We start from the raw sequence: 12,227 nt of genomic DNA, 5'->3' as shown, positions 1-12,227 counted from the left end.
TGGAGGAGTCTGTACCTTGAGCAGTAGAGAGAAGAGATGCAGTGGTAGGGGTGGATGCTCCGTAGTGACAGCAGATGGAGGTAAAGAAGAAAGCTGTAGTGGGAGACTGACCAGTGACCACCACAATTATTTCCATAGTGGGGTAGGGTACAGGACCCCAGTGGACATCAGTTCAGTGTAATGTTGGGGCTCAAGGGCAAAAAGAGTAAAGCTGGAGGTGGAGCCCTATGTGGTGAGCTTCTACATTTTGTGGGGAGAGAAGAGAGAAATTGGATAGAAATGGACTATCTGCCTGAAGCAAGATAAAAAGGTTACCATAAGACCTCAAGTTATTGGAGCAGAATTACACCATTTGGCCCATTGAGTCTGCTCCATCACACAATCATGCCTGATATGTTTTTCAACTCCATTCTCCTGCCTTCTTCCTGTAACTTTTGATCCTGTTACTAATCAAGATCCTACCTATCTCTACCTTAAAGATACTCAATGACTTGGTCTCCATAGCCTTCTGTGGCAATGAGTTCCACAGATTCACCACCCTCTTGGCTGAAGAAATTCTTCCTCATCTCAATTCTAATGGGTTGTCCTTTCATTCTGAGACTGCGCCCTCAAGTCCTAGTCTCTCTGACTAGTGGAAACATCTTCTCAATGTCCATTCTATCCAGGCCTCTTAGTATTCTGTAAGTTTCAATCAGACTCCCCCCTTCATCATTTGAAACTCCATTGAGTACAGGCCCAAAGTCCTCAACCGCTCCTCACGTGACACGTCCTTTAATCCTGGGATCATTTTTGTATACCTTTTCTGGATGACCTCCAACACCAGTACATCCTTCTTTAGATACAGGGCCCAAAAGTGCTCACAACATTTCAAATGTGGTCTGACCATAGCCTTTTATAGCCTCAGCCGTACATGCCTGCTTTTGCACTCTAACTCTCTTGAAAAAAATGCTAACATTGCATTTGCCTTCCTAACTGCCAGCTGAAACTGCATGTTAACTTTAAGGGAATCCTGAACTAGGACTCGCAAGTCCCTTGTGCTTCAGATTTCCAAAGCCTTTCCCCATGAAGAAAACGGTCCTACCAAAGTGCAGAACCTCACACTTTCCCACATTGTATTCCATCTGTCACTTCTTAACCCACACTCCTAGCCTGCCCAAGTCCTTCGGCAGCCTCTCCACCACCTCAATACTATCTGTCCCTCTATCTTTGTGCCACCTGCAAACTCAGCAACAATGCCCTCAGTTCCTTCATCCAGATAGTTAATGTATAACTGGAATAGTGGTCCCAACACTGACACCGGTGGAAATCTAATAGTCACCGGCTGCCATCCTAAAGAGACCCCTTTATCCCCACTCTCTGCCTTCTGTCAGTCAGCCAATCCTCCATCCTTGCCGGAACCTTGTCCCTAACACCACACTCTCTTATTTAGTTAGTAGCCTCTAGTGCTGCAACTTATCAAAGGCCTTCTGGAAATCCAAATACATCACATCCACTGGCTCTCCTTTGTCTAGCTTGCTTGTTATCTTCTCAAAGAATTCTAATAGATTTGTCAGGCATGCCCTTACCTTGACAAAGCCATGCTGACTCAGCCCTATTTTACTATGCACTTCCAAGTAATCTGCCATCTCATCCTTAATAATGGACTCCAAAATCTTACCAATGTCTAAGGTGAGGCTAACTAGCCTATAGTTTCCAGTATTCTTTCTTCCTCCCTCCCTTCTTAAATAGGGGTGTTACATTAGTCATTTTCTAGTCCTCTGGGACCATCCCAGACTCTGGTCATTCCTGAAAGATCACCACCAATGCCTCTACAGTCACCTCATTATTTCCTTCAGGAATCTGGGGTGAAGTCCTTCGAGGGTCTGGGTGATTTATCCATCCTCAGATCTTTCAGCTTCCCCAGCACCTTCTCCTTAATGATGGATACTCCACTCACCTCTGCCCCCTCGGTCTTGAAGTTCTGGTGTCTTACACTATGAAGACTGACGCAAAGTACCTATTCAGTTCTTGTGTCATTTCTTTGTTCCCAATTACTACATTTCCAACCTCATTTTCCAGCAGTCCAATGTTCACTCTTGCCTCTCTCTTACCTTTCATATATCTATAAAATCTCTTGCAATCTTCTTTTATGTTACGAGCGAGCTCACCCTCATATTTCATCTTCTCCTCCACTTACTGCTTTTTAAAAGGCTTCCCAATCCTCTGGCTTCCCATTAATCTTCACCACATTATACGCTTTTTCTTTTGCTTCTATCTTGTCCCTGACTTCCCTTGTCAGCCACGATCACCTTGAACTCCCCTTAATATGCTTCTTTTCCTTGGGATGATTTCTACTATGCCTCCTGAATTTTTGCCAGAAACTCCAGCCATTGCTGCTCCACTGTCTTTCCTGATAGGCAACTCTTCCATTCAACATCCTCCCGCACATCTTCGTTGTTACTTTTATTCAACTGTAATACCGTTACATCCAATTTTAGCTTTTACCTCCCAAACTGCAGGGTGAATTCTCCCTTATTATGGTCACTGCCCTCTAAGGGTTTCTTCACCTTCCTAGTCAAGTCTGCTCCATAACACATCACTAAATCCAGAATTCTCCATTACCTACTGGGCTCTAACACAAGCTGTTTGAAAAAATAATTGCGTTAAGTCATTTGCTGAATTATTTTACTTGGGATCCGCTACCAACCTGATTCTCCCGATCTACTAGCATACTGAAGGCCCCCATGAACACTGTGGTAGCATCTTTCTTACATGCCTTTTTTATCTCCTGATTTATCTTCTGTCCCACATCCTGATTACTGTTAGGAGGCCTGTACATAACTCCATCAGGGTCTTTGCCCCTTTGCGGTTCTAGGGGAGGGTGACCGGACCCAAAATGTTAACTCTGATATTTTCCTCACAGATGTTGCTGAACCTGCTGAGCTTTTCAAGCAACTTCCGTTTTTGTGCATTTCTTTGGACTGTAGGAGAAAACTGGAGCACCTGGAGGAAAGTCACGCAGACAGGGAGAAAATGTGCAAACTCCATACAGTCGCTGGAGGCTGGAATCGAACCAGAGTCCCTAGTGCTGTGAGGCAGCGGTGCTAACCACTGTGCTGCCCAGTTTGCTGAACAAAAGTGTAGGCTCCACTTCTCATTGCTCAGTGGCCCTTGCAAATTATACATTGATATTTCTTAAAAGTAAGTAGAACACACTGGCAAACATTATTTTTAGAGAGAAAGATCAAACTACATCAAAATCCTCAACGTTTTTCCCCAAACACTGTACATAATGTGACTATTAGTTCTAGCTTTCAGAAAATCTCAATTGCTATTGAAACTTGAAGTGACAGCTATAAGTCATTAGGACACATTTCAGTAACTAAAACCAACAACACTGTCTTTAAAAGAAAAACCCATTTTCTTTATATTTTTTTCAAATTTATCCAGGGCTGCAGTTTCTCACGAACAGTTACACACTAACTAATTTCTTCTCAATGTTCTTTAGTTCCACATAAGCTGCAGTCCTGATTGCTATGCAGATGCTGAAAACACATTTCTGTTTTTACAATGTAAAGTCAGGACTTGGTCAAGATATGAATCTCCTTCTCCTTCTCTCCTCCACCACACTGACCACTAAGGGTCACACATGAATAATGCTTACTACATCAAGGTACAAGTGGTGCCCAATTTCTGTGAAACTATTCCCTATTGCAAGATGGCCTGCATTTGACTGAATGTGGTATTAAGGAGCCCTAAGTGAACCTGGAGTCAATGGGAATGCGAGAAAGCTCTCCAGGTTCAGAATCATATCTGGCAATAAGGAAGATAATTGTGGTTGTTGGAGGTCAGTCATCTCAGCTCTAGGGCATTACTGCATGACCTCCTCAGGATAATGTCTTATGCTCAACCATCTTAGCTTCAATAATCTACCCTCCATCATAAGCAACATTCCTTCTATGGTGCACAGCTGCTCTAATGTTCCAAACATGGTGATCGGCATCAGCACACTGAACAGGGCATTGGCTTCCAAATCTGGAAGTTGCTGCCATGTATAGATTTCAGAGGCCTGCGCACCCGGAAACAAATTACAAGGAAATGTTGATCGTTAGGTCAGAAATGGGGATGGCCACTGATGATTGTACAATGTTCAGCACCATTCACGACTCCTCAGATACTGAAGCAGTCTAAGTCCAAATGCAGCAAGACCTGGATACTATCCTGGCTTGGGCTACAAGTGGCAAGTAACATTTGTGCCACAAAAGTGTTCAGCAATGACCATCTCCAACAAGAGAGAATCAACATTACCTTCACTGAATAATCTATTATCAACATCATTGAGGTTACTACTGTCCAGAAAGTGGACTAGCTATAAAAATATTGTGGCTACAACAGCAAGTCAGAAGCTAGGAATCTCGCAATGAGTAACACATCTGGTGACTACCCAACGCCTATACACCATCCACAAGACACAAGTTAGAGTTAGAAATGCAGGTCCCGTTAAGGTTCAAACAAAGTTGATTTATAACTAGTGATGCTCACTGGATTTGATATATAGGAGCCAAGTTTTCAGGAAGCCCAGGTTCAAGTTCCATCTGTTCCAAAGGTATGTAATAACATCACTAAATAGGTTGATTATAAAAACATAAAAAGAGTTAAGTTCTTGCCCCATGTAGGCTTTGTTTGTAATTTGGTAATTGGGTGTTTTGTTCAGTTGGTGAGATGTTGTTAAAATGAAAAAAATGAGTCGAGTTCTTGGGGCTTTTGTCACACAGTGGTAATGCCCCTAATTCTGGGCCAGAAAGTCTGGATTTAAATCTCTGTCACAGAGGTTTCTTATAAGTATCAATGGTTAATTATAAAAAGAGCAGAGATTTTCCTTTGGTGGTGTGTTGGCTCTGTGTAAAGGTCCAGAGGGGAAAGGTTTAAACTAATGTTTGTGCTAAACTATGGATTTATAATAACATTTTGTAAACTGACACAAGTCTTTTGCTGCCTAGATATGTATGAAGGGAGTCAGTTAGCTCAAAAGTTAGCTCAGAAGAAGGTTCACTGGACCCGAAACGTTAACTCTGCTTTCTCTCCACAGCTGCTGCCAAACCTGCTGAGTTTTTCCAGCAATTTCTGTTTTTGAGTCAGTTAGCTCAGTTGAGTGGACAATTGGTTTGCAATGCAGAGTAATGACAACAGAGTGGTTCAATTCCCACATCAGCTGAGGTTATCACGAAGGACTGTCCTCAGCTTCTCCCTTCATCTGATGCATGGTTACACCCAGGCTAAACCACCTCCAGTCATCTCTCTCTAATGGGAGAGCCATGCTATGGTCCAGTAGGACTATGGCAACTTTACATTTAAGAGTGTATGAAATAGAAGTTGGTAGAAGATTAACATAAATCTCTCCATATGAGAAGTTAAAGAACGCAAAAGGTAATTCATGTTTGTGGAAGAAGCAAATCTTTCAGTGGCTTTTTAAAGTGAAATGCTGAGTCATGCTGCAGGATCACAAGTTATGATAATCCATCAGTGTTTTTGGAATCGAAGCCATACTTTGGAGCAGAAGAGGAGTATGGTGGGGATGTGGACTTGCATCACTTTTCTAACTAAGAAGCAGCAAGAAAAGATATTGGCTTTATCCTTACCAAAACAGAGCAAAATAAGAAATAAAATATTTTCAGAACTGGTGCAACAGACTTTGATACAGAGGAGGAATTGGAGATTTAAACATAATTTATGCACAGAGTTGAGAAAAAAAGGTGAATTGTTGCAACCCTAAAAGGCATAGGTAATCGATCAATTTAATAAAAACCGAAAGAACTATGGATGCTGTAAATCAGAAACAAAAACAGAAGTTGCTGGAAAAGCAACTCTGAGGAAGGACCCAAAACATTAACTCTGATTTCTCTTCACAGATGCTGCCAGACCTGCTGAGCTTTTCCAGCAACTTCTGTTTTTGATCAATTTAATTAGATGAAGAAATCAGTCAATAGAAGAATATATCATGGAATTTGAGTGGTTATATAAAATAAATCTAATTTAGCATAGAAATTCAGGAATCTGTGCTTAAAATATTAGATTGTGCATCAATCATAAACATACTGATATTTGATTTTGACAGGTGTTCAATTTCACGGTAATGATTCCCTTTTCGAACAATTGGCAGCCATGCTAAAAAATGTTTTAGCAAGACAACTGTTTCCAAGTACCTTAGAGAAAACATTGGGAGTTCTGCGGTGGTGCAGAAGACAAAAGATCTATGATTACTGACTGTCAAAGTTGAAAGGGGCCGAGTTGCAGGTGTATGAGGATAGAATTGCTGAAAGAGACTTTCAGGGGTTCGCAGCTTTGATAGATTTCTGAATCAAGGGAGAATCAGGATTGATTTGATAGCAGACAACATATAAATCCTCGAAATTCATATAGAACAATTAATGCAGGTTTCCAATGTGACTCGAAATATCACAGTCATGAATTCTTCAAGGATAAGGAGTCAAGTATTTGAAGTAACAAGAAACAGATGGCTGAGGGGTTGAATATGATAAAGGAAGAACAGCAAGAGCCCTCTTCCTTGCTGATACATTCAATTGTGCTGTAATAGATAGTGGTGTACCTCAACAGTGTATGACTAAAGCATTATTTGGAAACCCTGGACAAAGCAAAGAAAAATAGGATCAAAGAATACTTAAACTCCACCTGCTTTCCACTTGGGGATGATAATTTGTTACCAACTTTAAAGCATGGTTCTCTGTGAAATTGCAGGACTACATCATTTCATAATGATAACGTCATCCAGAGTAACTTTCAATAGTTACTGATCATTCTTTAAAAAAAGTGAAAATGTGTTTGGACATGGGGAAGGATAAAGTATTTGTATTTGGTAAAGCAGTAAGCTTGCATTTCATGGAATCCAGACATTTTTGTATTCTATTCCGGAAACCTGGAAATTCTCATTAAGAGGTCCAAGAAGTGTAATTGACATTAGCAATTAGGAGAAATACTAATAAGAAGAGGGTTATATGGAAATTGCAGAAACAATTTGCTCATCCCTCCTCACAAAAATTAAAGCTACTGTTAATGTATGCCAGAGTTGTGGATAAAGAATACAAATCGCTTGTAGAACAGATCACACTGTAATGTGAAATATGTATTAAATACTGACGGTTTGGGACAGAGAGCAGAATATTTATCTATTACATTTTGTAGAAAGAGTGACCAGGTTTTGCATTATCGATGGTGACAATCAAGAAGGATAGATGGACTGTAATGGTCAATGACTATTAATTTTCTTCTTCAAATGAAGGATGAAGTACTAAAAGTTGATTACTTTTCCATTTTGCCACCAAGTGTTAGCATCAAGCAAACCCAGATAAAATTTGGCCCTTTGAAGCAGAACACATTCTCTTCTCCACTCAATACCATACTTTAAGTAAAATCTCAGACAAAAACACTGGAGTGTCTTCTTCCATTGCTCTTACACTCTCTCTCTGACTAAAATAGCATATTCATGCACCGATTACAAATTGAGTGGATTTATTAGTTACTTTATTCAAACAAATTTTATAAAATAAAATTGCTTGCATTTAGACAACGTAGTAGCTTTTTAAGAAGAAATTTCTCAATCAAGTAATGAATGATTATTGGAAACCAGTCACTGTTACGTCAGCAAATAAATAGTTATAATACTCCACAAGTATATTGGAACAGTCACTGGATTCATATAAGATTCTTAGACTAGCAGAGAATATTTACACTTCAGAAACACTACCTACATGCAAACATTGTTCTGCAATATGAAACAGCAAACAAACTCACTATGCTACTGAATTTCAAACGACTGGAGTCAGTTTAACTAGCAATGGAATGATGTGTTTTGGAAGACTGAAAAGCAACAATCATTAAAAAAAAACAACACACACAAAGCATTTACAATATTTTAAGATTATAAATTAACCTCTCCAAAATTCCCAGCATATTGTATTAGATGAAAGTATTAAGATTGAACAATTACCATGTTGCAGGAGAACACTTAGACTTTCCTGTTTTCCATACTGAGCAGCAAGAAACAACGGTGTAATTCCATAATCATCCCTGGCTTCTTTATCAGCACCTTTTTCAAGCAAGAGCTTCAGTATTTCTAAGTGTTCCTAAAAAACATTATAAGTTAAAGGCTGTAGACATGATTCTTCTAAGGTTAACTATAATTAGGACTTGTGCAAATGCATGTGAAACTAGTTTAACAGCTCACTGCAACTATTCAGTTAAATTACCAAGCAGCTATAAGCTCACGTAACTAAGTAGGGATTGCTAAACTTTTCAATCAATAACAGTTACCCCTTCACCTTAAATTCTTGTCAAGAAACTATTTTAGGATTGTCATTCATCTCTGCCGAAACATTAATTACTACTTGGTTCACAAATCTTTCTTATGTCAACCAGACAGGGCTGGCATTTACATGATCAAATCTTCCAGCAGGATCATATCAGCAGAGTAAATGAATTAACCTTTTCTCAAAAATTAAGCAAAAAGTCAGATATAGTCACAAACAAAATGTTTACCAACCTTAACATAACTGTTGACAGCATTTGAAACTTAAACATTAACAGACAAGGTTAAATAACAAAATTAATAACTACATGCGTGTGCATGTCTGTCTGCGTCTGTGTGTGTCAGACAGAAACAGTGAGTGACAGTAAACATATAGTACTTGGATCTCCAGAATGCATTTGATAAGGTCCCAAATCAAAGGTTATTGCAGAAAATAAAGGCTCATGGTATAAAGTGGCAACATATTAGTGTGAATCAATGATTACCCAGCTGACAGAAACCAGATAGTATGCATAAATGGGGTTTTATCTGATGATCAAGATGTGATGAGTGGAGACCCCAGAGTTCTGTGCTGGGGCCTCAACTTTTTACAATTTACATTAATGAGTTAGATGAGGAGAGTGAACATATGGTAACTAAATTTGCAGACGACTGCAAAATAGGTAGTAAAGTATACTGTGGAGAAGACACGACAAAATTACAAACAAGATAGGTAGAGTGAGTGCCAGAAAATCTGGCACAAGGAACATGATGTGGGAAATATGAAGCTGTACACTTTGGTAGGAAGAATAACGAAGTATTTTTTTTTAAATGCAGAATGACTGGAATTCCAAGGAGTGAGTGATTTGGGCATTCCAGTGCATGAATCACAGTAAGTTAATATGCAGGTACAGTATGTAATCTAGAAGGGCAATAGGAATCTTTCCAGAAAAGTAAAGAAGTTATGCTTCAGTTTTACAGAGCATAGTTGAAACCACATCTCAAACACTGTGCATAGTTTTGGTCTGCTTGCATAAGGAAGGATGTAAATGCATTGGAGGCAGTTTAAAGGAAGCTTACATTAAATGAGTGAATTGTTTCATGAGGATAGGTTGAGCAGGCTGGGCTTATTTGCACTGGAGATTAGAAGAGTGATAGATGGCTTGACTAAATTCCTGAATAGCCTTGATGTTTCCACTTGTGGATGGAGTCCTGACGAGAGGGCACTACTATAAAATTAGTGACTTATAAACTCTCTGCCTCAGAAGGTGACAGAAGCAGGTCATTAAATAATCTTATGACAGAGGTGGACATATTCTTGTTAGGCAAGGAAATCAAAGATTAGAGGATAAATGAGCGTGTGGAATGCAAAATACAAACAGATCAGCGACAATGGTACTAAATGGCAAAGCAGGCTCAAAGGGCCAAATGGTCTACTTCTGCTCCTACATATTCATATGATCACAGCAAAGAATTAAGCTGATTGGTCAGTGAGTATCCAGTTTGCACATTTGTTTTCAATAAACTAGACCCATTGGAGCTGTTTTGGCGACTACTTTTGCTTTCTAGCTTCTAGCCTTCAGTCTAAAGTAGGGCAGCTCAACTGCATATAATGCCCATCTTGTGCCACACAAGAGTCATGGACGCTCCATGTGGTCTAGACAAACACATTTTGGGAGTGCACAAAACTGGAATTCAAGGTCTTGGAGGCTGGAATCACTGGAGTGCACAAGCAAACCTGTTAAATATGCTTTGCACACAGTTGTCAAAAAGTGGTCACACCACAGTATTCTAGCAGAAAGTAATGGGTGACCATTAGACAGGTAGTCCAGGCAGGTAGTGCAGAAGTACCCAGAGGCTAGCTCACTCAACAACTTTTTTTTTCCATTTTGGATACATGTGACTGCCATGGTTCATCTCAATATGGTCACAAGTGCCAAGCTTGTGGCACCACACATGGTTCAGGTGCACAGGTGGGTGGAAGAAGACTGTAAGAGCAATAATGGTAGATGATTCAATAGTTAGTGAAACAGCTGGATACGTCTGTGGCGCGAACATGACTCCAGGATAGAATATTGCTTTCCTAGTACTAGAGTCAAAGATGTCAGAGTAGTTAGAGGATTTGCTTTTGAGGGAGAATGAAGAGCCAGAGGTTGTGACTCACACTGACACCTCTGAAAGGTAGAAAAAGAGGGATGAAGCTCTGAAAGAAGAATCTAACAAGTTAGGCAAGAGATCGCTAAGGCAGTAATCTCAGAATTCCTCCCAATGCCATGTTTTGAGATCATCACTGTTTTTCTTTTATTTTTCTATTTGTTCTTGGTTTGGAACTGTGAGTTGAAGGTAAGAATTGAAATTGAACTTTGAACAACTGCTTGTTTTAAAACAGAAAAGAACAAAGACAGATGTTTTCTGTTAGGAACTGGCCGGCAAAGATAATGAAACTTATTACTGATCTAAGGACACTGCAGATGAATTGGCACCAAGCTGTTTTTGTGCTCGGGGCTGGCAACTGGTTTAATGTGGAATTTGTCAATGTGGAATCAAGGAGCAAGCAGTTCTGACTGGGTTTTGACAGGAGGCGGTGTGATTTTTGGAGATTTTTGGAGATGGCGCTGCTTGGTTTTGCTCTGTCTCTAGTTTCTCATCAGTTATCAAATTGTTAAATGTTCTAAGAATCCCAGTCTATAAAAATATTTCTAGAAGTCTGCTGAAACTGTTTACGTTAAGCAGTGACTTCAACGTTCAGAAAAGATATACTGTTCTGTTTGCCTGTGGAAAAACTCATTGTCCAAGGATTTCGTGATGATCTCATAGCAATCTGCTTACTAAACCAACAAATTATAATACTTTTATTTTCCTTTTCAGTTTATCCATTAACTGTGTCTGTCTATCTGAGAGAGAGGAGGTTATGATCAAAGAAGATTGAGCTTTAGATCATAGATATTAATTAGATTACCTTGTTGCTTAACTGTGTTCTGCTGAAGTTACATTATTAGTAAATTGTTCATTTTTGTTTAAGTTATAAACTTGGCGTCGAAGATTTGTTGTTCCTAAAGTCTAGCCAGGAACAACTGGACAGTTTTCAAGATCATTGAATGTTTTAATTTATCTGTGTAGCGAATCCAGTGAAAGTGAGACTGATTGCTTTGGTTTTCTAACCCTCGGAACATGTGCTAAAGCTTAGAACTATGAGAACTGGCAAATTAACACATGGCTGGAAAAATGGTGCAGAAAGGAGGGCTTTAGATTTTTGGGGTAGTTGGCCCTGTTCAGCGTCAGGTGCACCCTGTATAAGGAGGTCAGATTGCACGTTAGTAAGACCAGGATTAGAATCCTCACAGGGAGACTTAGTGCTTCTAGGGAGGGCTTAAACTAGCTCATCAAGTGGAGAGGAATCCGAGAGGAAATTCAGATAGAATTAAAACCATGTTCATTATTGGAAGAAGAAAAGCTGTAAATGAAAATAGAAAGCAGCAGAAACAAGTGCAGGAATCAACCAGCGTAAAATTAGAGAATAGTATGAAAAAGGCAGAATTAAAAGCACTGTATCTGAATGCATGCAGCATTCACAATAATATAGCTGAATTGATGGCGAATTAAAACAAAACGATTTAATTATCATTATGGAGAGGTGACCACAAGATGGCCAAAACTGGGAACTAAATATTTAAGGACATTCAACATTTTGGAAGAATAGGCAAAAAGGAAAAGGAGGTGGGGTAGTACCAATAAGGGTCAGAAAGGTACATTCATAAAAAACGATCTCCAACTGGAAGGGTAGAGTCTAGGATCTGTTTGGCCAGAGTTAAAAATAAAACCAAGGGAAAGCAAACATTGGCGAGAGAGGTTTATAGGCTACTAAACAGTCTTAGTAATAAGAGATAGTAGGAACTGCAGATGCTGGAGAATCTGAGATAACAAGGTGTAGAGCTGGATGAACACA

At 39.6% G+C, this 12,227-nt stretch overlaps 1 protein-coding gene across 2 annotated transcripts in view; it reads right to left on the bottom strand.

Moving 5' to 3' along the window:
- Positions 1 to 12,227, bottom strand: part of asb3 (ankyrin repeat and SOCS box containing 3) — a 272,717-nt gene that overhangs the window by 42,763 nt on the left and 217,727 nt on the right. For both annotated transcript variants that reach the window (XM_020521104.2, XM_020521105.2), the window contains one exon: positions 7,985 to 8,120. In XM_020521104.2, the coding sequence (XP_020376693.2) occupies positions 7,985 to 8,120 (136 nt within the window). The remainder of the gene's footprint in view (positions 1 to 7,984; positions 8,121 to 12,227) is intronic.

This window comes from Rhincodon typus, chromosome 9 (genome assembly GCF_021869965.1).
Source record: "Rhincodon typus isolate 14 chromosome 9, sRhiTyp1.1, whole genome shotgun sequence".
NCBI lineage: Eukaryota > Metazoa > Chordata > Chondrichthyes > Orectolobiformes > Rhincodontidae > Rhincodon > Rhincodon typus.
The sequence above is the reverse complement of the archived record's forward strand: the minus strand, read 5'-3'. Positions and strand labels throughout refer to the sequence as shown.